This window comes from Drosophila ficusphila, unplaced genomic scaffold, assembly GCF_018152265.1.
Source record: "Drosophila ficusphila isolate 14025-0441.05 unplaced genomic scaffold, ASM1815226v1 contig_286, whole genome shotgun sequence".
NCBI classification, from domain to species: Eukaryota; Metazoa; Arthropoda; class Insecta; order Diptera; family Drosophilidae; genus Drosophila; species Drosophila ficusphila.
The window spans coordinates 6,416,132-6,441,509 of NW_025064189.1; the positions used below are offsets into that span (position 1 = coordinate 6,416,132).

General features: G+C 39.6%; 6 protein-coding genes across 11 annotated transcripts; 4 read left to right on the top strand and 2 right to left on the bottom strand.

Moving 5' to 3' along the window:
* Positions 1 to 220: 220 nt before the first annotated feature.
* LOC108100427 lies at positions 221 to 12,519 on the top strand. 3 transcript variants are annotated; one of them, XM_017204332.2, is made up of 5 exons: positions 817 to 1,519; positions 8,224 to 8,967; positions 10,138 to 10,583; positions 10,938 to 11,492; positions 11,548 to 12,519. In XM_017204332.2, exons 1-5 carry the CDS (start codon positions 1,372 to 1,374, stop codon positions 12,094 to 12,096), a joined length of 2,442 nt encoding a protein of 813 aa, XP_017059821.2. In that variant the 5' UTR covers positions 817 to 1,371; the 3' UTR covers positions 12,097 to 12,519. The 3 variants fall into 3 exon arrangements, with proteins under 3 accessions (XP_017059824.1, XP_017059821.2, XP_017059823.1); XM_017204334.2 differs by lacking the exon at positions 817 to 1,519 and adding an exon at positions 8,052 to 8,151; XM_017204335.2 differs by lacking the exons at positions 817 to 1,519; positions 8,224 to 8,967 and adding an exon at positions 221 to 407.
* LOC108100428 (hippocampus abundant transcript 1 protein) lies at positions 2,005 to 4,088 on the top strand. The gene has a single exon (XM_043207834.1). The coding sequence runs from the start codon at positions 2,407 to 2,409 to the stop codon at positions 4,030 to 4,032; it is 1,626 nt and encodes a 541-aa protein (XP_043063769.1). The 5' UTR covers positions 2,005 to 2,406; the 3' UTR covers positions 4,033 to 4,088.
* Positions 4,397 to 5,923, top strand: LOC108100430 (hippocampus abundant transcript-like protein 1). Its single transcript, XM_017204340.2, has one exon. It carries the CDS (start codon positions 4,409 to 4,411, stop codon positions 5,741 to 5,743), a length of 1,335 nt encoding a protein of 444 aa, XP_017059829.1. The 5' UTR covers positions 4,397 to 4,408; the 3' UTR covers positions 5,744 to 5,923.
* A 1,454-nt stretch (positions 12,520 to 13,973) lies between the features above and the next one.
* On the bottom strand, positions 13,974 to 19,719 carry LOC108100429 (transcription termination factor 3, mitochondrial). Of its 4 annotated transcripts, XM_017204336.2 has the most exons (6): positions 18,925 to 19,719; positions 18,628 to 18,864; positions 14,637 to 14,908; positions 14,468 to 14,544; positions 14,099 to 14,278; positions 13,974 to 14,038 (listed from the first exon to the last, which is right to left on the bottom strand). In XM_017204336.2, the coding sequence occupies exons 1-6, from the start codon at positions 19,709 to 19,711 to the stop codon at positions 13,987 to 13,989; spliced, it is 1,605 nt and encodes a 534-aa protein (XP_017059825.1). In that variant the 5' UTR covers positions 19,712 to 19,719; the 3' UTR covers positions 13,974 to 13,986. The 4 variants fall into 4 exon arrangements, with proteins under 4 accessions (XP_017059825.1, XP_017059827.1, XP_017059828.1 ...); XM_017204338.2 differs by lacking the exons at positions 18,628 to 18,864; positions 18,925 to 19,719 and adding an exon at positions 17,904 to 18,327; XM_017204339.2 differs by lacking the exons at positions 18,628 to 18,864; positions 18,925 to 19,719 and adding an exon at positions 16,158 to 16,188.
* A 267-nt stretch (positions 19,720 to 19,986) lies between these two features.
* On the top strand, positions 19,987 to 21,407 carry LOC108100620 (vesicle transport protein SFT2B). The gene is made up of 4 exons (XM_017204613.2): positions 19,987 to 20,215; positions 20,408 to 20,577; positions 20,645 to 20,762; positions 21,146 to 21,407. Exons 1-4 carry the CDS (start codon positions 20,144 to 20,146, stop codon positions 21,275 to 21,277), a joined length of 492 nt encoding a protein of 163 aa, XP_017060102.1. The 5' UTR covers positions 19,987 to 20,143; the 3' UTR covers positions 21,278 to 21,407.
* A 55-nt stretch (positions 21,408 to 21,462) lies between these two features.
* On the bottom strand, positions 21,463 to 25,120 carry LOC108100619 (phosphatidylserine synthase). The gene is made up of 6 exons (XM_017204612.2): positions 24,424 to 25,120; positions 23,162 to 23,420; positions 22,532 to 23,097; positions 22,261 to 22,471; positions 22,113 to 22,194; positions 21,463 to 21,649 (listed from the first exon to the last, which is right to left on the bottom strand). Exons 1-6 carry the CDS (start codon positions 24,759 to 24,761, stop codon positions 21,612 to 21,614), a joined length of 1,494 nt encoding a protein of 497 aa, XP_017060101.1. The 5' UTR covers positions 24,762 to 25,120; the 3' UTR covers positions 21,463 to 21,611.
* Positions 25,121 to 25,378: the final 258 nt, after the last annotated feature.

Here is a 25,378-nt window from a genome sequence, read left to right on the forward strand (position 1 = left end):
CTAAAAATGGGCAAAGATTTTTGAAATAAATATAAAATCTATATAAAAATATTGAAATATATTTTTTAAGTAATCAACCATTTAAAAAAAAATTCAAATAGCCAAATAACCCCAAGTTGGCAGCACGATCCTTATTTTGGTATTTTTAGTGTTTTCCTCAGGTGGCAACGACCCGGCTGCAAAACCAAAACAAACGTCATCTGAACAGTCTGGCAACATCACAAATTGTCGGCAAGCTTCGTCGTTTTCCTCTCAGTTTTTTTTCTTCCTTTGCGAACAGGAGCTTTTCTGCCATTTAGCAGCCCATCTGCCCGGACTCACGATTAATCGATAGACATTGACGCTATCGTTTTCACCAGTTTTCCCCGAAACTTACGCCAGTGCAGATTTATGGCCGGAAAATCATAGTACGGAAAATTCGATTTCTCATTTTTTTCTCTCCCTGAATGTGTGTGTGTGTGTAAAGATTTTTAACTTTTCAGCTTGGTTAACGAATAAACAACAGCAAAATAAGCGCGCGGTCGCCTCTCTTTTCGCGATTTGTGCGTGTGTGCGTGAGAGTGATTGATAATTATGGCATAAGTGCATAAAAATTATGATAGCAGAATTCCCACGGTCGTCAACGAATGTAACTTGTGAAAAGCGGAAAAGCAATAAAAGCCAGGAGGCGAAAAATTCGCCAAAGGAAAGCCGCAAAGGCATAAAATCGATCAGGGCGAATCCGGATTCAGCGTTGTCCTCGGAAGTTACGGTGAAATTTGGCTCGTTGGGCCAAGGGAGGGTTAAAGCGGGCGGCATCAGCTGTGAGACCAGCAGAGGCAACGACTTCGGCAAAGGCAGAAAGCTTGGCCAAAAGGAAAGGTCAAACAATCAGCAACAACAAACAGCAGGAAGAGAAGGGAAAAAAAGGAAGAAGGGCCACAGAGAGTGCCGCAAAAACAACAAAATCAAGTTAAAGAGCATAAAAAGCACTGTCGAAAAGAGAGGTTAAAAAAATATCAGCAAGGAAAGAAGGATACAAATCGGAAAGGGGAGAAGGATAAGAAGCAAAGAAAAAATAATAAGAAGAAGAAGGTTCCCCGTGTGCACAGCAAAAAAAGCCTTGTCTTATTTTTAGACTATACACGTCGTCCCGCCATCGAAATTGTCGCCGTTGTCTCAGCCAGCTGCTGTGACGTCACAAGGGCAGGCTGCAATCACGAGAACAGCAACAAATACGCCACTAATTACGGCACTTGGAGCCATTTCGAGCATAAAACCAAAATTTATGCTCTATATCGTCACCTGGAGATCGGTGGCCCGCTCGAACAAGTGCAACAGCAACAGCAGCTGAGAGTCGGTCAAAGCCAAACACGCCGGCTGCGCTTCGAGATGCTTTTCGCCGAGCCACCGCCCCCGCCCACTCAGGGCCACGCCCCCACCGCCCATGCGCCAAAAGATGATGTACAGGAAGCGCCATCTGGCGGGGAGCAGGTGATCCCAATGCTGCAGGATCAGCAGAGCGGCGAACTTATTGCAGGTGAGTTTAATAAAAAAGTTGTTCTTAAGTAAACAAAGCTACCACAAATTTGTCACATATAAATTAGGATCTTCCCTGAGGATCTACATATGTATCATAGATAAAGATCTTGAAATACAGAAAATGTTTTTTGAACCTTTTCGAATTGTAGCTATGTACCATCTCAGTTTGATTTTTATTTTACAATACAGGGAAGTTTTTGCTTAAAGGAAATTCGACTGTTTATCCGCGAACATTATAAGACGCCTTCTGAAAGTGCATTTGTATTTTAGTATGCATATACCAACTAAAATTAAAGACACTGCACGAAAATATGAGGAAATATATTTATAAAAACGAAATGTCAGTCAAGTTAGAATTTGTTTAAAAGGTTTAAAAACATTTTTTTCGTGAAAATGTTTTGAGCTTGGGTAAATATTTTTCTGTGTCCCAAGAGAGGAAAATCTTTACCTCTATAATTAGCTTGAATGACTTTTTTGAATACCAATTTTTACATACACAACCAAATCCCTTCAAATGTTTGTTATTGAAAGCAAGAGTATTATTTTGTGTGTTCTTCAAGTGTATTTATTTTCTTTTTGCATGACGTTTCATTGTGAAATTGGGTAGAATAATAGTTTTCAACATAAACAAATTGCACATTCTGGTGATTCACAATAGAACTTTGGTCTTTAAGCCTATTTAACCTTTTAGTGCCTACAGTGCCAAGTCAAAAAATGTTTTTCAAGTTGAAATAACATTTCAAATACTAAATTGCAATCGAAATGTGTTTTTTCAGTGCAGCCGTAACTATTTATGTTAAAAAGCTACGAGGCGTATAAATTGAATTCTGAACTAGAGTTGTCAAACTATTTGGCTTTGGTCAGTTCGTAAGTGGATTGTTTATAATGGTGCAGCTCAAGTTGTTCAATTCTCTGGTGAAAATATTGGTCAAGCCTTCGGGATTCGGAGAACCAAGTGTTTGGCACGCGGTGATCGTGACCTTTATCCACTACTTTTCCTGGGGACTACTCACTGTTCCATCTATTGAGAAACTCTCCGAATGCTTTGGAAATCGCGTACTGCTCGTCGATGGATTGGTGTATGGAGTCCGGGGAATCTTGTCCTTTGTGGCCACCCCAATCATGGGCTCTATTTCCGATATCCGGGGAAGAAAAGTTGTGATGCTTCTCGCTGTAGTAACCACCTACTCACCAATTCCCTTAATGATGATGAAAAGTTGGTGGTACTTTGTGATACTTGCCTTGAGCTCAGTATTCGGCAGTACTTACTCTGCATCCTTGGCCTATGTCGCGGATTGCACTAGTTTGGCGGATCGATACAAAGGATATGGCATGATATCCGCCAGTTTTTTCGCCGGCCAGGGATTTTCCCCCCTTTTTGGGAATTCCCTAATGAAATCCTTTGGCTCTGAAGTAGTTATTTTATTCGCCACCATTACTGGCCTACTAAATATTTTATTCATCATTTTTGGAGTACCGGAGAGTTTGGTTTGGAAGGATAAGAGCCTTAATCTAGAAGAGGAGGGTATTAACCAGATGCTTATAAAAGATGATTTAAGCCAGAGACAGAATGATGAGGATGAAGAGGTTCCAAGCCAGGAGGAAAAACTTTCTTTAAATCTTCAAGAAAGTAACAAGAATTTATATGGGGAATCCAACTATCACATCATTAACCTAAATTATATGGAAGAGCAGTCCATAAATTTAATTCAAAATGGTAAAAAGGAGCGGAATTTGTTAGTATCTAAGGTGATTCATACTGATGTCGAAGAAGAAAACAACAATGATAAGAACATTAAATCCTCCGATCTCTGGGCAGTGCTAAAAAGAAGTCTTGAGGATAAAACACTGATTGTGATATACCTTATATCATTCCTTTCATGTTGGCCATTGGCAGGCGTAGATTCAATTGCTCCGGTTTATCTAAAATACGTGATTGGATTTGAATATGAAGAGGTGTCCTTGATGTTGGGAATGCTGTCTGTTCTTAGCATCACTTCAAATCTCCTCCTGGGCCATATTACAAATCTAATTGGTGCCAATTGGTCAATCCGATTAGGTTTGATTTTCCTGATGTTGAACCTGCTGTTCTGTGGCTTTGGAACGCAGCATTGGATGTTCTGGTTGGGAGGGGTTCTATTTGCCATAGCCACCATTATTCCAGCTGCAACCAATTCGGTGGTTTCCATTTACGCCAATGAGGACCATCAAGGCGTTGTTATGGGCATTATCTCCGGGATCGAGAGTTTAAGCGATGGATTGGGACCCGCCATATTCGGAGTGCTCTTTTACATTTTCCAGGAGGATTCGAAAAATGCTGAAAAGGTTATTGCACCAATTCCCATGCCTTTTGTTTTATGTTCCTGTGGCGTATTTGTGGCAATCATCTTAACTTGTTTACTAAGAAAAGACCCTTGTAAAATTAAACACAAGAAATTCAAGAATGTTATGATAAAATATGAAGAAGAACGGGAACCTCTGATGAAAACAAGCAATAATGTAAAAATGTAATGTCAATAAAAAAAAGAACAAACAATAAAAAAAATCTAGATGAATACTTTACATTCTCGAAACTTTCTGGATTTTAAATGATCAGATAAGACTCAGATAATCTCGTGTTAGTCACTTGAGAGAAAATCTATTAAATGAGATTATATTATAAACTCAACAAAAATGGATTTCTGGATAATCTCAACAAACAAACATAAACTTATTTACACTATATTCACTTTCAAGTTGTTAAATCTTTTTGAACTGAGTTTGCGACAACTATCAAATCCCACTCTAAAAGATATTAGCTCCGCTAGAAGACCATAAAAAAGTAATTTCAGTTAGACCTCGACTGCAAAGTTTAGTTCTCTTTCAACTCTCACCATAAAACAGAGATATGGCTAAGCTAAGCCTGAAAAAACTACTCGTAACTCTAGCGTCGATTTCAGGGATCGGAAAGCCTAGTGTTGCCCACATTCTGATAGTGGTTTTCCTGGAATATTTCGCCTGGGGTCTGCTGACAATGCCGATGATTGGCAGTCTGAAGGAGACCTTTCCGGATCACACTTTACTGATGAACGGTTTGGTGATGGGTGTCAAGGGAATACTGTCCTTTTTGTCCGCCCCTTTGATTGGAGCTTTATCGGATATTTATGGACGGAAGTTGCTGCTTCTGATAACAGTGATCTTCACTTGTTTACCGATCCCGATGATGACGATTGATAACTGGTGGTTCTTTGTGATCAGCTCGATTAGTGGAGTTTTGGGCGTGACCTTCTCGGTGGTTTTTGCCTATGTGGCCGATGTTACCACGAAAGAGGAACGCTCCAGATCTTATGGCATGGTGTCGGCCACCTTTGCCGCCAGTTTGGTAATCGCCCCAGCTTTGGGTAACCTTATAATGGATCTTTATGGAATTAACACCGTAGTGCTTATAGCCACGCTCGTCTCTTCAGCGAATGTGATTTTTGTGCTGTTTGCTGTACCGGAAAGTTTACCTCAAAAAGTTCGATCCACCGGATTGAGCTGGAAACAAGCGGATCCGTTCTTATCCCTACGAAGAGTGGGTTCGGATACCAATATCCTGCTGTTGTGCATCGTGGTCTTTATGTTCTTACTGCCCGAAGCTGGGGAATATTCCAGTGTACCGGCTTACCTTAAACTAACAATGGGATTTGATTTCGTGGAGCTCTCTGTTTTGGTGGCTTTTATGGCCATTTTGAGCATATCGGTGAATGTGACTTTGGGATCAATAGTAAAAAATATCGGGGCCAAGAAGGCGATAATATTGGGTCTGCTATTGGAGATGCTGCAATTGGTTCTGTACGCCGTTGGAAATGAAAAGTGGCAAATGTGGCTGGCTGGAAATGTGGCCGCCTTGAGTTCCATTACTTTTCCGGCCGTAAGCGTTTACGTTTCCCTTTATACGGAGGGTGAAAGTCAGGGAGCTGTTCAAGGAATGATCGCAGGAATGTCGGGATTGTGTAATGGCCTTGGACCCGCCTTTTTTGGTATTATCTTTTACCTTTCCGATATGGACATAAGTGAAGATAGTATTTTACTTGGGAGTTTACGTGGAAATCGAACTATACCGGGTCCCTTTATGCTGGGGGCAATGTTTGTGTTTATCAGCATCATAATAGCCTCTTGTATTCCAGAGGAAAAGTCTTTAAAAGGCAAGAAACAGGAATTCTCCGCCATAAAGTATATCATCGAGATGGATGATTCCTAGTTTAAATAAATGTATATAAATATGCTAAACTAATCCCTGATATAAATACATAAGTATTAATTTTATAGTTATAAAAAATATTTGCCTCTTTTGTTTTGTATACAAAGTTTGCCTGAAACAAAAAAACACATAAACTAAAAACCAAAAACAACAATAAAATTCTTTCTTTTACCTTTTCAACCCGTACTAAAATACGTGCAAATTTGTGATTTAGTGGGTTAAATTATATAGACGCTATGTCGACCGTTGTCGTCATTTAATCAGACACTTTTCCTTAGCTTCTCAGTCGACGACCGCGTCTGTTTATTTTGGTTTTTGTTTTTATTTTTCTTGGCATTTCCCTGCTATTTATTTATAAATTTTGATTTGGCTCTTCTTTATTTTTAAGCGGAAAATTCACAACAGTTTATTGACTCTTACGTAAGAGTCTGTGGTTTTGTTTGTTTTGCTCATCAGCACCGTCCAATCAGTGGCAAACAAAAATTGCCAAAAGATAATTTATTAACAACAATTGCAGAAGTCCAAAAATAGACCAAGCTCCCCTGAAGTCCCATATTTCCCAATCACTTGGCAAACGAATATTCCTGATGGGCAAATGTAGTAGCTCTTTTTTTTAGGTTTTGTTCAAACACAGGCAAACCCGAAAACTTTCCATTTGAAAAGGCGAATCCATCGAAAGAAAGCCCATAAAAATCAGAAAATAGTGTGATTGTACTGAGACACGTGCAGGCGAAAACCGATTCTCTCACTCTCTAAAAAAAACTGAAAACATTGGGAGAATGTGAGAGCAGGCGTTGTGTGGATAAATATTGTTTAACCGATATGCAGGGCCGGATTAATAAGGCAACAGTTAACGAAAAAGGGTGCTAAATACAAATTATATTCAAAGGCTATATTATATGTATTTATAAAGGAATACCTTCATATACATATATCAAATTTTATAAATAATTAATTTTGTGATAGTTCACTCTGAAGTCCTTTTTTGAACGCCTAAATATTTCGCACATTTTCTGATAAACCGCTCCTGCCACAAACTTTCAGTGGCACATAACTTTTATCTCACTATATGTTGCCAAGCTCAGGGATTTTGCTGTTTTGTATCTCGTTTTGCTGACTTTTTTCTTTTTTTTTTTTTTTTTTTACTTTTTTCTGCTTTTGTCGACTGCGTCAGGGTTTTTCTGCCATTGGCCTTCAATTTCGATTCTTTGCCGAGACTAGAGGTCCGCCATTCTTATCAGCGAAGCATATTAAACATTTCGAACATATGTACATATGTTCCCGCGAATCGGCAAAAAAAAGTAGCGACTTGCAAATAAACATTAAGCGCGAAACTGAGAGAGAGATACTTTTTCAGATACTTTGTTGCTACACGGAGAGAAATATTGGGGTGGAGGCGGGTCGAAATCGATAAGCCTTGCCTTGATACGATGTCTGGCCCCCTCTCTCTTGTTATTTCACTACTTTGCTAATGCCGTGTGAATTTCTATGGGTTTTAATTAGCGTTGCGAATGCCGGATGACGCAGAACTGGAAGGAAATCGCTAGTTGCACAAGCTTAAAACCATCTACAAACTAATCCCACTATTGCTACTGTACCGGAACCCATACGAAATCGCAATATTATGTCATTGAACTAGCATCAGGCGTCTCTTATCAATTATCTTGGAGCCAATCGAAAATGAAGCGCGTTACCAGGCGAAGAAATCGGTACAAAAAATTTTCCCGCTGACCGATAACACTTTGACCTTTTCGCTTTGGGTGATTTTGAGTGGATAATGCTCTCGAGGACAGTTGGCAATTTTATTTCCTCTTGCCGTTGAACTTTGCCAATGTCAGGCGAATTTATGCAAAAAATAAATTTGGGTCTGGTTTCGCTTTTTCGCTTATGCTAAAAGAGAATCAACATACAGGGTGGTGGAGTCTCTCAATTTTAGATACTCTTTATAGGAGTGTTGGTCCGAGGGCAATTCGGGGAAAAAATTGTTAACAATAATATCATAACATTTAAAAATCCATTTCCTTAAGAGGTTTTCAATATATGTATAAATGCATGGATACTTAACATCAATAATATATTTGCAGGTATTAACTGCACTTATTTAAATGTCACTCCACTTATGTATGTAGGTACTCCCTATTAAAATCATTATTTAGTAAGGGTATCTAGAGTGCTCCACCCAATTCAAAAGCAGGGTCCCATGTGATGGAGAGATAGCGCGAACACGTGAGAGAGCGTGAGAGAAGTGTTAACAGCAAAGCATAGAACGCGATTACCGGGGGCTCTCTCTTTCTTCATTTTCGTACTCCCCTTTCAGCCGGCTTTTTCGAAATCTTCCATGCGTACATTCAATTCAAAAGCCCACGTCGTGGAGATCGGGTCGCCTTACTTCCCTTACTTAATAACCTGTAAATGTTAATGCTATGTCCCAAATATTCTGAATAAAAACTAATAGCTAAATTGTTTTAATTTAATTTCAGGCACTGCCAGCAACGTTGAGCTAATGGAGGCCATGAAGAAACTGGACGCCGATCTGGTGGCGCTTTTCGCCACCGCTGCCTCTGCGGAGCAGTTGAAGTTGAAGCAACAGCAGGTCCTGTGGCCGGAAACCGAATCGGAGCAGATTGCCCAGGATTCGGAGGATGAGCTGGTTATCACGCCGGAGATTTTCCGCAGCTGCAACGCTCTGCAGCTCCACTTGGAGGCACTCACTTTGCAGTCGGAGGGCACACAACGCATGGAACTGGTTCAAAACGAAGTCCGACCCATTTTCACCGTAGAATGCCAATTGTCCGGGGACTTGATACGCAAGGTGCCGCGCTACCCGATGTTCCACATCATGCAGTTCGAGTCGGAGAAGTTCCAGAGCCTGACGCAGTGCACCCGCTTTGGGCAGACGGCCCAGCGGCAGGTGAACATGGAGGACAAGAACTTGGAGGATCGGGACACAAGCGCCGGACATGTAGACATTACGGTGTGGTGGCGTGAACCGGGCACCTGTCTCAACGAAATGCTCGGCATGGGACGCCTTGAGCTGAGGGAGCTGTACAACGCCTCCCTTCTGGAGCAATGCAAGTGCATTGCCATCAAGCGTCGCGATGTCCATTTGGGCAGCGTCTACGTGAAGATCAGTCTGCTGCAGAACCTCAATGGTAACCCGGAACAGCAGCAGCAGGAGAAGCAGCAACCGGGTCAAAAGAACGAAAGTGGAAACAAGGCAGCAGGTGAATATATATGACTAATGTCGTGTGGTTGCCAATCGCAAGAACCATTGATTCTTGGGCCCCCAAATCGAATACAACTGATACAAGCTGAACCACACGACTACAGCCACAACAACTTCAAATTTCACCAACAACAAGATTACCAATATGAGTACCAAATCCACACGAGCCGCCCACAACCACGCCCACGCCTCCTGCACTTACTCTATATGTTATTGATTGCCGTTATCCAAGTGCTGCCCATCATTCTGTCAATAAATACTTTTCATTTTCAAAAAAGAATACAAAACAAAACAAAAAACAATCAACAAAATCAAAAACAAAAAAATCTGTTTCGTGTTTTATGTTTTTTATCCCAGCTATATTTTGAAACATACCTACATGTATTTTGTTTTCCAACAGCTTTGTTTGTGTTTATGAGGCACAGTGGGTCGAAGAAATTAAAAAAAAATCGAGCTAGCTAAGTTACCAGAATATTCAACGGTTATTTAAAAGTTATTTTTTCTTTTATAAAGAAACATTGACAAAAATTTTAAATCATAAAAATGTAAGAGAAGAAAGTTACGAAAGCAACGGAATATTTCAAAAATGGGGTTTCGTTTTCCATTTAAAAATTGTTTTTTAACTTGGTTCATGAATTATTTGTTTTGGGGAAAAATCCTTTTAGCCATTTTTTTGTCATATATGCTTTGTTTGCCAATATCTTTATTATTTTTTTTTTTACAAAACATAAAACCTTATAATTTAAATCACCCATTGCCCACTGTGTCCACCGCTTGTGATGCTTATAATGAGTCAATTATCGGGCCATTTTGACATCTAGTTGGTCTATTTTTAGCCAACTCGATTCCAGTGGTCGGCCAAGTTGTCAGTTGTCCGCTTGTGGAACACGTGCTATAACCGATTTGACCCGGTTTTACCCGCTTGCCGGCGCAATCTTTCGTTCCGCTTGAATCGGTTTTTGGGTCCGATCGTCTGTCGTCAAGGCGATAAGGCCCAAGGATCAGAGATCGCAGCTGATTCAGTTCTTAAAGCTTGTCTAACTCAAATCTGCGAGTTCAAGGTCCTCGAAAGAACTTTGATCTGTGATTAATACAGCTTTGCATGCTTTACTATCTGCTATATACTATATGCACAATCCTAATCATGGGACTTTTAAACTATTTACAGTTAACTGCAACTCGAAGGCCGTTTTAACGCCCCCTCAGCCGCCAGCCCCGCCTCCCCCTCCTCCGAAAGCCAACAACAACAACAGGAGCATTTTGGATTGCGTCAACTTCATGGCGGAGACCAACAAAGTCCGTCTGCTCAGGGGCTATCTGTATGCCGGGGAGCTGCGTCAATTATCGGATGAGAATAAAACCGCCTGCAAGGAGTTATCGCTCCAGCCTTTCTGGCAATCCGATAAATTGCTGGTGAAGATCACCGATGGCGGATCTTTCGAGCTGCAGGAGCAGTTTGCCATCATCAACGACGAGCGCTTCCTGCAGAGCGTCGAACGTCAACAGCTGATCCTGGAACTGCGTCCTTTGGGTGGAGTAGTTCGGCTGCCTTTGCACCAGTTCTTCATCGCCTACAGAGATGCCAGCATCACCAATCACCTGTGCAAGGGAAAGGTGCGAATATAACCACTTTAAATTGACAAAAACCTAATATCCAAAATTCGATTTTATATTTCTACCCAGTAATAATAATTATTGTCTATTTAAATATGTACATTCAGGTTCAATGTCAAGTTCATTTAATTTTGAGAAAGACTACAAATCTGAAAAAGATTCTTTGTCGCAAAGAATTTCTAAACAAAACTGATTATTTCTGGTTTTTGAACAGAACAGATTATTTCTGGTTAAGCTTTTTATTGTTGAAATTATTATTCTATTTTAGTAAGGTACATTTTTAATCAATTTATTTGTTCAATACATTTGCTTAATTTTTTATTTGATTAATAAAGTTCTCTTTATATCTTTTAGCTACCAGTGATTTCCATTGATGGCTGGGCTCCGATTGTCAGTGGAGATACCCAATCGCCATTGGGAGAGCTCAAGGTTCTCCTGGCCATCGGCAGTGAGTCGCAGATTGCCCAACTGAAGCAGCAACGCGGCTTCGACCAGGACAACAATCAGTTGCCGGCTCCAAGTAGCACCTCAGACTTACTGGACATGCTACAGAATGCCATAGCAGCTCCAACTCCAAGTAGCTCAACTCCGGTGATGCCACCGCCACCAACTCCTCCGGCGCCCAGTAACTTCAGCTTTCAACTGCGCATCGTGGGAGCTGCTGGATTGCCCCTGAATCCCGGCTATGGAAAATCAAAGAAGCAGGCAAAACGTCAGTCGGCCGCTAAGAGATTCCCACCCAACGAACCGCCAAATACCTATGTGACCTTTCAGGCTCTCAATTGCAATAGTCAGACTTACAAGTCGCACGAGGGTTTGGTCTATGCCACGCCGATTGTGGCAAAATCCACAAAGCCCCAGTGGCTCAGCAAGTTCCGGGTGGAAGTTAGCCGAGATTATCGCAGCAATGTAAGAATAAATGCTTTAAATTCATCGAAGATTCCTAATTTATTTTTATCTACAGCCCCAGAAACTGTTTATCCTGAAACTATGGAAGAAGGCGATTGTTAGTCCCAACGGCACTACTGAGCCCTCTCCCCATGAAGATGCCATAATAGGATTCGCTGCCCTGAATCTCAACCAGAAACAACCGGGCGGCGGCTTTCCCAGCGGTTGGCACAACATAGTCGACTTCAATGGCCGCGTGACTGGCGGGATAGAAGCGCATGTGGAGCCCATACCAACAAGTGTGGATAACGTAATTGATCAGTTCGAAAGATCCATGGAGCTAGGCCACTTGCAGTTGGGTCAGGCCATAAAGAGAAAGTACACGGAACTGGAGGAGATCTCGCAGAGATTGCGATCTCGTTTGGTTGATGTGACGGGGGAAACGCTAAAGTTTCCCGAATTCGATGTGGACTCTGCTTTGGACAGTTGGCAGCAGGAAGGGGATGATGATGATCTGGCGGAGGACTTCGAACGCTCCTTGCGGACTCCCACGCCTCCCGGCTCACCAACGCCCTCCACCAGCAGCGCCGCACAAAATCTCAGAAACTCTAATGGCCAGGAATAGCAAAGGGCCAAAAGTCAGTTAATCGTGTTTTTTCCTCTCTTCACATCTCGATGTCGTCTCTGATATTGGCTCAAATGGTAGCTGTAGTTAACCACCTAGCTATAGACTATATATAATATAATACACGGATCTTGATCTGATATTATGCTGTACTTAAATTGGCATCCCAATTTTGCCTCGATTCACCGTCTTATGGCTGTCTATATAGCATAAAATCAAAGCTAACAACGATCACCCAGCGATCGTTCCATTGAGTTAAAAAAAATAAATTGTCGATTGAATATTGTTTTAAGTCACGAGAGGATTTTCCCCCGCAACCACACGGAATATGTATTAGTTTCGGAACTGTGTTAATCACCTAAGTATTTAGACACTATTACTTAAACAAATTTAAATAAAAATGCTAAAGCAAAATTACCCCAACCGTTGTTGTTTTTGAAAGTGTTTAAAAAGATAATAATTCGAATAAAGTTTATATAAAACAGACTAAAGAATTACTTAAGGATGGAATTTTCTTTTTAAATCTGTTATGCAACTATTAAGGGCTGTTATAGGGTTTATATTACTTTTTAAAGGTGTGCGGTTTGTATTGCTTCGCCCGTAAATTGATAGCCATTTAGACTAATTGTTGAGCTCAACTGATCGATTAGCACAGTCTGATTGATAGTGCGCACATTCTGACTCATAGCAAATATTTACTGCAAAATGCAAAGAATTATTGACAAACACAATCTATTCGGCTTCATATATAGGTTTCCCAACGTGAATATATATAGAAAACGTTTCGATTGTGTAAATAAGAAAACATTTTGAGATTAGTGAAAGTTCAAAACAACAGACTAACGAGCACTTTCGCATATAGAACGGAACTCTCGCAAAATACTTAAGATTTTTCCTGAAAATGAGATGATCTACCTTTCCAAGGAAAACCAGATTTTGTAATCCTTCTTCCTCGGATTACAACCACCTTAAATATTTCAGCAAATCCCCACTGTTTATCTGGAAATTCTTGTCCAAATCCGCCATTAAAATACTTAGTAATTTTCTTTTAAATAGATATTGAAAAATATTTTAATATAAAAAATCGTTACAACTATTCTGTGTTGCTTTTTTTTTTTTTTTGTGGGGGCTAACCCCTCCCTCACACATTAATATATATACTTATGCATGTTTGCAATATAAGGGGTTGTTTCTATTTTATCGTTCTTCTATATGCTCTAGCCCGTTTTAACGTTCTTAATGTGACCTAAAAGTTGGTTTTGCTCAAAAACTTACTTTAAGTTAACAATGAGAACAGAAGAACGGGCCTTTAAAAATCAAAACATTTTACGATTGTTCAACAAAAAGTACGATCTGGATATACAATATGATTCAACTACAATATGCCTACAAATGTATATGGATGATCTATATGAAGTATGTATGATGAAGTTGAAATTCTTAGAATGGAGTTCGGCGCACACTTGTATTGAATAAAATGTACGTTTGGGTGCTAGACATACGGCTAAGCAAAAAATATAGAACTAACGTCTATATAAATGCTTTTCGGTATCATTAGATCTGCTGCCTTGATATATCATGTTATATATATAAAAATTATATAAAATATGTAATTAAAAACTGTTCAACCCTCGCCCAACGGCCTGTTTTAGTTTGCTGTCTTACAAAATACATTGTTATAGGTATGTTCTGAATGAGAAGGTGTCGAAATTGTGGTCTTCCGATAAAATACAAATGAGTTGGAATACGGTTGGATGTATCTATGTGTATACTTCGACTTCTTATATGGAACGCTTCGTGTTCTGTTTTCGATTGATGTGCATATTGATAGATTGAAAACGTGTATATATATTCTCTGATTCTCATTCTCCTTTTTGTTTATGGCATCTTTCAGTCAATGACCACACGGGTAAGGAGTATGCCACGCTTGCTCAACCACAATCTATAAATAGGGATCATTAAATAAATTATGAATCCCCGACAGATTGCAGAGGACACTTACCCAAAGCCGGCGCCCAGCAGCAAGGACAGGACGTTGGTCACCAGCAGCGAGTAGAGAATTTCGCGGGAGAACAACGAGTTGGAGCCCAGACGCTTCAATCTGATGGAGTAGCCTGTGTTAGTCTTCTTTTTCTCGTCCTCGTCGCCGGCATCGCCACTAATAGCCTCGAATTTCCAGCTTCTATAAAAAGGTAACAATGTAAATATGTTATAAAGGTAAAGAAAGAGGTAAACCAAATGATTCATACATAAGTACAATTTCAGGTGGACAACATTTGAACTTTTAACTGTCAATGTCCGACTAAAATTGCCACAATATGAATCAGAGTATGAAAAAATCATTAAATATCTATATCGATATCATTCGTACTTGGGTGGCTGCTCCTCTGCGTTGCGATTCCAGTTCTTCAACCAATCTCCGTTGTCTGCATTCTGTTTATCTCCACCCTGGCAAAACGAAAAAATAAAAACAAAAAACAGACAAAGAATGGCATTGTTAGCAAGATCACTTCGGTTACGCCTCGATTCTCATCGCTTACCTTGGTCCAGTAGTTGATGTAGACGTTTCTGAGCTCATCGTCCGGACAGAGTTCCGACTGGGGACTGTTTGGTGGACTTTTGGGGCTATCACGGGGCGTATCACGACGGGAGCTGGCCAAGGAGACGACTCGGCTCGACTGGTTCGATTCGCGCTGGGCCTCGCGCAGAAGTCTCAGGTACTCCTCGCCATTGTTAAATGGCAACGGAGTGATTCTGTCGGGGCTTTTGATGCCAGCCATCGCAGCTGTTGTGCTCAGTTCAATCCAAGATTCTGAAAAAACGCCAAGGCAAACGAACTGGGTTAGCATAAGATAGCAGCGAAGTAACACAAATAAATCAAGTTGGTGAAAGCCAGCCAAAGCAGCCAAATGGTGTGAAATTGCATATTTAGCTAGTAGCATTTAGTGCTAGTTAAATGTTTTGTACACATGGATATCTTAACCTTTTGTGGCGTGCTGAATAAACATAAGGGATCAAACAAGCTGAACCTTGCCGTTTCAAACCGAAATTACGCCATTTACCTTTGAGGTTCAGAACTTATTTGTATTTGAAACAAATTTAGGATCCTATAAACTAAAGGTTTCAAAATGTTTTTTTATACTATTTTGTTTAAATATACATAAATTATCAGATATGCATTAAAGCTTGACTATTCATTGACTACTTAAGGTAATTAACAGTCTGAAATTAGACTTGTTAACTGAAATATGGTTATTTTTCCTGTTTGCCTTTGAAGCTAGAAAACTACAGTTTTATAGCCATTGGGCGGAGGCAATGCCTCTAAAAGCCGGTCATCGTCACCCCCTTTTTGCGTTTGTTTTTGTTTGCCTAAACGTAACAACAACTTAACCACACGTTCGGTTCGTTAGCCCATGTTTATTATATATTTGTGTATATCTGTTCGAGTGCTCGTGCCCCATTGATAAGGCTAAAAACCCCACAACTCGTACAATTTCCGTTTCTTTTCGGGGTATTGTACATATACATATGTATATAGAAGCGCACATGTTTTGTTTATAGTCTGTAGCCGATGCTTATCAACGCCGCGGAGAAAAATTTCATTTTCAAAACAAAATAAAAACGAAACAGGCGGATGCAATATGCCTCGAGAAGCGTGCAAGTTATACGACAGCGATGCTAGACTAGATGATAAGATACATATACAGGGCGACTTCCCTAACTAAGAAATGGTTTTAAAATTTATATTAAATTTGTGTATAACAACTTCTAGTTTTACGTTCTTAAAAAATATTTTTTTTTTAATGTTTGTTAAAACCAGAAAGTTGAAATAACTAATACACATTAAGGCATTTTTTTTTAATTCGATATGGTGTGTTATTTTGTAGTTTTTATTTAGTTTAGTTTTCAAACATGATTTTTCTTGTGTGGTAATTTCAAAAGTAACCGGTGTTTTAATTGCGTGATTCACGGTTTTCAATTATCATGTTTGCACTGTAACAGCAACTAATTTAAACAATTTCACAGCAAAAATCAATTAGAGGATAGTTCACATCACTCACGTGGCAGACCAATCATGCTGGAAAAACAAACGAATACTAAATGCGTTGTCTAGACGAAAAGGATGATGCACTTATGATGGGTCTTGCGAAAATAGAAACTGGTAAATAGAAAACCCACTGAGGACAGGTAGACGCAAAAATTGCACAGGTAAACAACGTTTGAACCGTTATCGGGAATCCAAGTTACAGGTACTACGAAAATGTTCAGCGAAAATGAAAACAAAAACAAAGGTAAAAGCGTATCGAAGGGTGGCAAAACCAAAAACTTGGCTTTCTGACTCACGGCACGTAGGCCGCTCTCATCTTCGCTCTCTTTCTATAGGGGTAAACCTCTTCTGAAACCTCTCACTCCCCCTCTCTTTCCTTCAATCACTACCGGTCTCTTTCTTCGGGCTTTGTTGTGTGCATCTTGATGCGCAGCTGTCCAAAAGACCCTGAGTTGAGCCCATTGAACCGCCTTTATTATTGGATGGATGACTCCCCGGTATCATTTTCATTTCTTTTTTACTATATAGTATAGTTCGTGCACAAAGAAAAAGTCCGCCTAAATTGGTCATCCATTTCGCACATGTTTTGAGGTCAAAAACTCGTTTGCCGGGTTTATTTTTAACGCACTTATTTAAATTGCGATTCTCGTACTTAAAAACAAACATGTGCGAATGAATATTTGTATGATTATTTTTAAAAATCTGATTGTGAAATAGTATTTTGGCTACACACCTTTCGTTTTAACCTAATTAGGGTATGTCTCGGAAAAATGGCACGATTTTGGTTCTAACTGATAAGATTAAGACTACTTTGGTGACAGCTAATTGATAAAAACGAATTTTGGTTGAACTGGTATTATTTTATTGGTGTGACTCTGCAGAATCATTATAATTTTTGTGCAGTCAACAACCTCGTGCAAACAAGAGATGTTTTTAGAAATGGTAATTCGTAAAGATTATATTTGTGACATTTTAAGGTGACAGTTTTAAACACTTGAGCAAAAAAATTAGTAATTGTACATTAAAAATTCATTGTATACCTGTGCAAAAAGTTGAAAACTTTCATAGTTCAAGCGCTTTGTCGGAATTTTTAGTCGTTTTAAGACCAAAACTTCAAAAAATATATACATACATGTGTATCTGGGTTCAACCTATTTTTTGCCCGAGTGTAAACGTGGATGTTGATAAAGTGGGCCGCCGAAATACAATTGAAGCTAATGCCAAAGGCGCAATTTCTGGAAACGACCGATAGGGAAATGCCCTCCCACAAAATGTATTTATTTACGAATTATTTTTGCAAACCACACGAAGAGGAGAGAGGGGGTAGAAAAGGAGAGCGCGAAAAGGCGACTGACGTCAAGCGGCCAAGTGCAAAGGAAAGAGAAATGACATGAATAAAAGAGGAGCGAGGAGAGAGAGGGAGAAAGAGTGCGTTGGCAGCTTCTTTGTTTTCATTCGGAGTTTTTGCAGATTCTTTGTTGTCTCTCCCTCTCTCTTCACTGCGCCAGAACAAGTGCAAAGTAAACAAAATGAAAGCAAAACAAAATCAAAAAGCAGACAAAGTAAAGCCTTGAAATAGAATATGGGATGCGGATACCAACAATATACAAAGCACTCCATATATGTATATACGTACATTTACAGCAACAAATGTAACAATACGGCACAACGGGTTACCGTGTTATTGTTATGATTGCAAAAAAGAGAGACGCAAAAAAACACGAATGAAGAGGGCAAAGCAAAACAAATAACAACTTACCACCCAGCAAATCTTCGCTTGATTTTGGTGTCGTAGACATTTTGTTTATATTATCGGTATGAGTGTTCAACACGTCAACACCAAAGATAACTTGACTTTATTGCTTATAATCTCGGTTTTTAGTTAAACTTAATTTTTTCTTCCTTATGTCCGAGTTATTTTGGCCCTTTTGTTTTTTTCTGTTTGTCAGTATGTGTGTATTCGCTTTTGTTTATGTATACGTGGGAAAATGCGTTTTACTTTTGTTTGGCGCTGTTTTTCCGTCGCTGCACTCGGATTTGCTATTATTTACTGTTCCGGGCTAAAGCCAACTGCTAGAGCTCCGAAATATTGCAACTTTATTTAATGCTTCGCTGAAGCGGATAGCTGGTCTAGTACTAAATTAAACACGATTCGTTCCTACGCACAAGCTTAATGCGTAGTTTGAATCCACGTTGCCAGATGGCGGATAGCTGGAAATCCCCCTAAAAATCCCGTTTCCTTATTGGCATCACCGGTCGATATTTGGTCGTCCACCTAATAAAATTATGGTTCAAACCTGGGATAGATTGATTGATTTTAAAAATGTATGAATATTTAAACAGCTTTTAAAGCCCTTGAAAAAATAATAGATTTAAAATCTTAAGTTATTTGCCTTAATTAAATAGGTTTAAAAATAGTTTCAAAACGTAACGAATGTATTTTTATCTAGTTTTTAAAAACAAATCGAAAGTTTCTAAATCACCTTTAGCCACATTTCGCAGGAAGTAAAAGTTATTGCCTTCCACTATTTTTTTGGGAGAGATGTACATATCTTTCTTGGGATCGTACTGAGCTCGGCCTAGTAGTTTCAAAAACTCATGACGTTCTCGCAGTCGAAATTCTCGTGACGCCAGCAGTTCTGGGCACTGGACAATTTGAGCATGGGAAAGGCCCATATCCTGGTGGATGTAACTGAATCGCTCGATAAGATCATCAGGAGCTGTAAACGACAGGTTTAGTTTAAAACAAGAACATCCTATTGTAGACTATTATAACTTACGAGTCATCATTAATCGGGGCTTTCGGACCACCAGTGCACTCAGTTCCTTTTGATTAAAGCCCATTTCTTCCCTCAGGGTAAAAACGGACTTCCGCAGGTGCTCCATGTTGTAGGTAATTACATTGGGTTCCCTAGTGGCCAAAAGTCGGAGGTCATGACCACTCAACCGAAATTCTTTTTGAAAGTAACCCAATCGACGATCTACGCGCTTCGTGGAGAACATCAGCCAATATGGATTATGGGTAAGGATCCTCTGCCTCGCTTCATTAGAAAATCTTTTGCTCTTCAGGTACTCGACACGGGTCTGCAAATCATCCAGATCTTCTTTGAATAGCAATGGATTCTTGGTGAACATCCTGCCGAAGTCATCGGGGGAAATTCCCTGATCCACAAGAAAGGTTATATAGGGCTTCACATTCTTTTCGAAATCCAGCTTAAGTACGAAGTCGCCCAGTCCTTTACGCCTTTCGATGCTGTGCAGATTCACTCCTAAGCTTATTAATTGCTGCAAGGTACTGGAGTTATTCACATAGGCCGCCAAATTAAAGGAAGGCACATGCGCCTCCCGTTTTCCAAAATCCAAAGCCACTTGTTTGGAGTTTTCTTGAATAGCCGGCTCCGATTCCTTGTCATTGCGTTCTTTGGTTACATCTTGTGAGCAAAACACTTCGACCTCTTTTTGGGTCGCTTGTTGTCCTCGAAGATTTCGTAGTTGTAGCGTAATAGCCGTGTATTTAGCCGCATTTTGTGAATTTAATAAAATCTTACGTATTGCTGAACAAAACATGGTGTGGCGTTGCCAGACTGCGCGAATATGAGCAGCTGTCGGTTTTAAAAAAGCCAAAGTATAAATATTAGCTAAAATTGGCTAGAATTGGATTTTTTTAAAGGAAGTTGGAAAAATAAAATAAATCGCTACTGCTTAAAAAATATTCGCATTAAACAAATTGTGTCATTAATGTAAGCCAGCAACACTTTTCAAAGAGAAATAACTTAATTTTTCAAAATTAACTATTCAATTTATTTTGTTATTGTTATCTGAGCCTTACGGTATATTTGAACGGTTCGAGCTACAGTCACACTGGCTCCGATCTTGGTTTTGCTATATTATAATTATTCCTAAGAATAAAAACAGAACTCTTTGTTGACCGATCTTTAGAGCGGAGCGGGGAATCTTACGTCTGCCACCTGTTGAGCATACTTCTTCAAACACATCATCATGGACAAATTACGCCGTGTTCTAAGTGGAGATGAGCCCACTCCGGAAGAGGAGAGCAGTATCATTACACAGGTGAAGTTTCCAATCGGAGTGATTTCATTAAATATTTATAAATATTCCATATGGGGAAATATTTTCTCTTTTTTTGGAGTTACTCTTGGAAACGCCCCCTTATCACATGGCGACTTAAGCTGTGTGACTCAACGCTTATCAGTTAACTTGCCCAATTAGTTTTCAATATTGACAACATAATTATTTACTTAGATTAACGAGATGTCAACTTTAAGTTGGTCTACACGCATCAAGGGATTCTGCATCTGTTTTGTATTGGGAATTTTACTTTCCCTCTTTGGCTCGATTGCCCTATTTTTGCACAAGGGAATTGTGGTCTTTGCGGTCTTCTACACCCTCGGAAATATCATCTCGATGGCGAGGTATGCTAGTTACTTTTATAACAAATACTTCACACAGACCGGCTAATTTTCACTTCTCGGGTTTCAGTACTTGCTTTTTGATGGGGCCCTTTAAGCAGATCAAGAAAATGTTTGCCGAAACCAGGCTGATAGCTACAATTATAGTGCTCGTGATGATGGTCCTGACTTTCATAGCAGCTATTGTGGTAAATTATTTATATTATTTTACTATTACTTTTCTGCCTTCTCTCATGAAATGTGAAATCTTTTAATAATCAGATCATTTGTAATGCGTTGATAGACTTGAAATTTAAAAGTGTTATTTAAGAAAACAATGCATATCATAGTTTGATCAAAAATCATTATATTTTATTTTCGACCTAATGATACAGTGGCCCCAAAAAACTGTATATAATTTAAATTTGTATTTAACGCTTTTCTTAAACGGAATTTTCTTAACATCTTGTTTCCTGCAAACGATCAAATTATGCTGAGATATCCAACTCAATTACTTTAGGCTGAATTATTAATATTATATTTTAATTTTTGTTGTTTTAAATTTAAATTTGGCTTTGTTTTTCGTTTGTAGTGGAAAAAGGCTGGACTTACGCTTATATTTATTATCATACAATCTCTGGCGATGACCTGGTACTCGCTCTCATACATCCCATATGCCCGCGATGCCGTCAAGAAGACAGTCTCGGCCTTTTTGGAGGTCTAGAATCGATCGCGCTTCTGTACATAACTCGAGAAAAGCTAGATTGGTTTGTAACTTAAGCTAAAACAATTAAATCGTTTGTATTAATCTAGCACTAGAACATAGATTCCATTATATTCGCTTATTAACAAGTATTTTCTTGGTTTGTCTTTTAAATAAATATATATATATTTTTATACATATATATATTTACACGTTTTGTATTTAATTTAATCAGTACAGTTTTTTGTTAAGTGTATGTACATAATTCTCTTCTTTGTTTTGGTTTTTCTTTTATAGAATGGCCTGATCCATTTTGTTTTTGTAGCTTTCAAGTTTTTGTTTGTTTATCAAGTGCTTACTTTACTTTCTTCTCTTTCTTCGGTGACAATTTACCTAGAAAAACAATATAGAAACGTTTTAGATCAAAAGTGGCAGATATAAAAGTTAATAATAATTAGTTAGACTATTTTAATTTTAATATCGTAGTGCGTGGTGTTGGGTGCATCAATGGATTTACTCCTTGGCACTTGTGCTTTTTAATTTGTGGCAATGCAATCCGACGAGAAATGGAAAAAGAGATAGAGAAGGGGAGAAACGCAAGGAAATTTTAAATTGAGAACAAGGAGTTGAAAGAGCGATATGATTAACCAGTAATTCAGCCAATATTAACGAAAGTCGGTGAGTGCAAAAAAGAAAGTTAGTAATAGAGCAGGCAACATTTAAGGGAAGGAAAAGGTCTCCTGTTTTTGCTATGCCACATTTAGCAAAAATATTTAGGCCTTCATGATTACAGCAGAATCTTTCTAGTTTAATACCCTTCAAAATGTTGCCTGCTTTAATTAATGGCAATACATACCTTTAGAAGGCGAAGATGAGATGGCAGGATTACTTTCTGTACTTTTCGAGGGCGTAGATGAAACCTTTTTCAGCTGCCATTGCTAAAAAAACAAAAGAATCAGCAAAATTATAACTCCAAAGTAAAGTAAAGAAATGAGACGACATACCTGCCAATAGACAGCTACGTAGACAAATGCCACCGAGATTATCACTTGGATAGTCAGCCACAGGACAATGTTGATGGCTTGCGTGCGCTCAAACAACTCCTTGCCATTCTTGATGCACAGAATGGCCTCGGAGACCATGATGGCGCCGTAAACCCAACACTGGGTGCCGACTCTCTTGCAGCGCGTATCGGTGACGTATACGTAATATTGCCTGGTAGAATCATCTTAATTAGTCTCCATCTAGTAAAAACTAAGCTTGAAGCATACGTACCTAACCGAAGGCGCCACAAACAGTCCGATGAATATGAGGCGACCGATCACAATAAAGTGATCCGGCGGCATCTCAAAGATGTGCTTCAAAAAGAATGTGTTTAGTTCGGTGACCTGCCAAAAGATCACCAGCTGAATGACGGCGGCGAATCTCATCGCCGTGGACTTGGGATCTAGCCAGCGGATGGCTGACCAGCTCTCTGGCGTAAACTGCAGCATGGCACGCTTGATTTTGCCCGTTGTGGTGGATATGTCCTTAATACTGGCCCACTTGTACTCGCGCATCTCGAGGATCTGGCAGATCTTTAAGCCCATCCAGATGCCCAGACCGTTGCAGATGATCACGTCCAGGATGAGGGCATCCCACCAACACTCGATGAAGTTGGGCAGCAGATGAGCAAAGGTGATCTCGGTGATCTCCCACATCACGGAGATGGCCCACAGAATGCCCATGTGACGGATCAAAATGGCCTTGAAGGCCCAACCCAGGAAATGGCCCCAGGCGAAGACGTCCAGATGACCCTTTACACGGTCCCAACTGATGTCCGAGCAATTGACGCCATATTCCTGATAAAAGAAAACAAATGGGTAATAATAATAATAATAATAAATAATAATTTAATGTTCTCACCTTTTCCATGTCGATGTGGAAGTTTTTCAACTTCGGATCGATCCAGTAAAATATGCTCCTGATAGTCGGATAATTTTGGAACATAAGGAATTGCAGCGTCAGCAGATACAGCACAGAGCATCCGAATAGAATCCGCCAGACGGCGGGATGGGGACGCGTGAAGGGTCCATTGGGAAATGCAATCACCGAAATAATCAAAAAGAAGAACACAATGCAAAGAAGGCCGGCCCAGAGATTCTCATCCACGTTCGCCTCGTTTCTGTAACGATATTGCATTGCTAAGTAGATGATCTTGGATTCCATTGACGCTACTATTTCAGTCATAGTATTCCTTATCAGCATAGCACGTTTTTCGATGGGGTTTTGGGGGTCAATGACACGGTGAAGTGAACGTCAAGAGCATTACGTCGGTGTCTTAGTTGTTTCTACTATATAGTGTACGCGAGTATTGCGCATATATATATATATTTTTTTTTTTGGTTTTTGAGCCTTCAGCTGTCTGACTTGACACTTTTGGCAGAGTATGTGTGATATTTTTAAGCGTTAAACCGCTGCACAACAACTAATCTGTGTACTAAGAAGGCACGTGGAGCAGATTTTTGATTTAATGTAATGATATGCTTGAAAGTTTTTTCAAGATAAGAAAACAAAGAACAGATTTCGATGAAAATGAGAGCAGGTGGAAGTTCCGTTGAATATAAGGATACATTTACTTCTAAGTTACTGTAGCTTTTGAAAATATACAATTAAGTTTCTATGAACGCCTATGATACCATGTTACCATGGGATTTTTTAACATGCCAAAATTTGTTTATATTATATTTTATTAAACAATTATTGAACTTGATACTGATAAGAGGGAAACTATTGTTAATAAGCTTAATATGCCCATCATAGAAAAAAGTGCTAATCGGAATTGACAGCAAAAGCCTTTCGAAAATTTTCCGTTAAAAAGTTGACACCTCATATGGTTTTCTAGGGTTAACTAACAGACATATAGAAATAACCGATTTTTCACTGCTATTTCACTTGACGAAGCAAAGTACGTAAGGTCAAAATAAATATAAATTTGCAAAAAGCACTGCTCGTTATGAAATATAAATTGGGACATTTTCTATTTGGGGTTAATTAATCGTTAACTTAAATACTTGGATATAATGATATCTAATGATAAAAATATGTTCTAGAGATCTATTTATTCTTTCAGAAGATTTGTGGCGTGATATCCAAGCGGATTTTTCGATTTGGGACTCATATCTTACCTGACGAATGCGAAGTACATAACGGCGAGCACTGATACAGCCAGCAGGGTGATGGTATGGGGTTTGTAGAAGAAGTCCAGTGAAATGTCGTCCACGGGACGTTCGTTAACGATCACAAAAGTCTGAGCGATCTCCTCCTTGCGTTTCCGCCTGGCGCCCGCACTGCTGCCACTCCCATCGCTGCCATCCCGTCGCTTTGTGGGCGTGGCCGGGGCACTGGCCGCACCGGATTTGTAGGCAGGATGATCCCCCTCGGCATCGCCGGCGGCGGAGGATGAGGAGGAGGTGACCACATCGCCCTTCGGCGGGGTGCCACGTGAATTGGAGCGTTTCTTCATCGCCTAACTAAATTCGATTATCAGATGTAAGTGAATGGATGGCGTGATGTGGTTGTTGTTAGGTGGTTGCTGGTACGGAATCGGAATCGGTTCGGTGGCTAAGTACATGCGGGGACAGAAGGTTGCGCAACATTCGATTAATTCCAAGGCCCCCACTGTTTTTCGGTTCCTCGCCGTTTCTTTGGCTTCCGTATCGGGAATCCTCGGTTGCTATTGAGAGCGGGCGGGTCCTGGATCCTCGATTCTGCTTCGATCGGCGCACGTTTATTTTATCATTCGCCAGCTACCGTCCGTTGTTGTCAATTAACATGCTGCGCGCGACTCGGACCAATAAAAATCGACACTAGCCGGCAGTAGCGTTGCCAGACTGACGGGACTGTCGACTTGATAACAGGAAAGTTGCCAGACGAATTGCTGAACGATAAAGGTGTTCCGAGATTGAGCTTTGATTTTTAATAAATGAGAAATTACTTTAATTTTATTACAAAATATTTGTGTTGTTGCTTTATCAGACTTTATTTACATTTAATACATATCAAAATATATTTTTTTCTATATTTTTGAAACTAAATTTGTTATTTTAAAAGACTTTTATGATTATTTATTAAAAAAACCCG

What these genes read in the sequence shown, in the direction of transcription:
- LOC108100427 (XM_017204332.2), top strand. Translation starts at nt 1,372, where the DNA reads ATGCTTTTCGCCGAGCCACCGCCCCCGCCCACTCAGGGCCACGCCCCC. An exon ending in ATCACCTGTGCAAGGGAAAG is followed by an intron (nt 10,584 to 10,937) that starts GTGCGAATATAA and finishes TATATCTTTTAG; the next exon opens with CTACCAGTGATTTCCATTGA. An exon ending in GCCGAGATTATCGCAGCAAT is followed by an intron (nt 11,493 to 11,547) that starts GTAAGAATAAAT and finishes TTTTATCTACAG; the next exon opens with CCCCAGAAACTGTTTATCCT.
- LOC108100428 (XM_043207834.1), top strand. Translation starts at nt 2,407, where the DNA reads ATGGTGCAGCTCAAGTTGTTCAATTCTCTGGTGAAAATATTGGTCAAG.
- LOC108100430 (XM_017204340.2), top strand. Translation starts at nt 4,409, where the DNA reads ATGGCTAAGCTAAGCCTGAAAAAACTACTCGTAACTCTAGCGTCGATT.
- LOC108100429 (XM_017204336.2), bottom strand. Translation starts at nt 19,711, where the DNA reads ATGTTTTGTTCAGCAATACGTAAGATTTTATTAAATTCACAAAATGCG. An exon ending in CCTGCGAAATGTGGCTAAAG is followed by an intron (nt 14,909 to 18,627) that starts GTGATTTAGAAA and finishes GCGTTTTTTCAG; the next exon opens with AATCTTGGATTGAACTGAGC. An exon ending in ACATCAACTACTGGACCAAG is followed by an intron (nt 14,545 to 14,636) that starts GTAAGCGATGAG and finishes TCGTTTTGCCAG; the next exon opens with GGTGGAGATAAACAGAATGC.
- LOC108100620 (XM_017204613.2), top strand. Translation starts at nt 20,144, where the DNA reads ATGGACAAATTACGCCGTGTTCTAAGTGGAGATGAGCCCACTCCGGAA. An exon ending in AGAGCAGTATCATTACACAG is followed by an intron (nt 20,216 to 20,407) that starts GTGAAGTTTCCA and finishes TTATTTACTTAG; the next exon opens with ATTAACGAGATGTCAACTTT. An exon ending in CTTTCATAGCAGCTATTGTG is followed by an intron (nt 20,763 to 21,145) that starts GTAAATTATTTA and finishes TTTCGTTTGTAG; the next exon opens with TGGAAAAAGGCTGGACTTAC.
- LOC108100619 (XM_017204612.2), bottom strand. Translation starts at nt 24,761, where the DNA reads ATGAAGAAACGCTCCAATTCACGTGGCACCCCGCCGAAGGGCGATGTG. An exon ending in TCCACATCGACATGGAAAAG is followed by an intron (nt 23,098 to 23,161) that starts GTGAGAACATTA and finishes TTCTTTTATCAG; the next exon opens with GAATATGGCGTCAATTGCTC. An exon ending in CTCATCTTCGCCTTCTAAAG is followed by an intron (nt 21,650 to 22,112) that starts GTATGTATTGCC and finishes TTGTTTTTCTAG; the next exon opens with GTAAATTGTCACCGAAGAAA.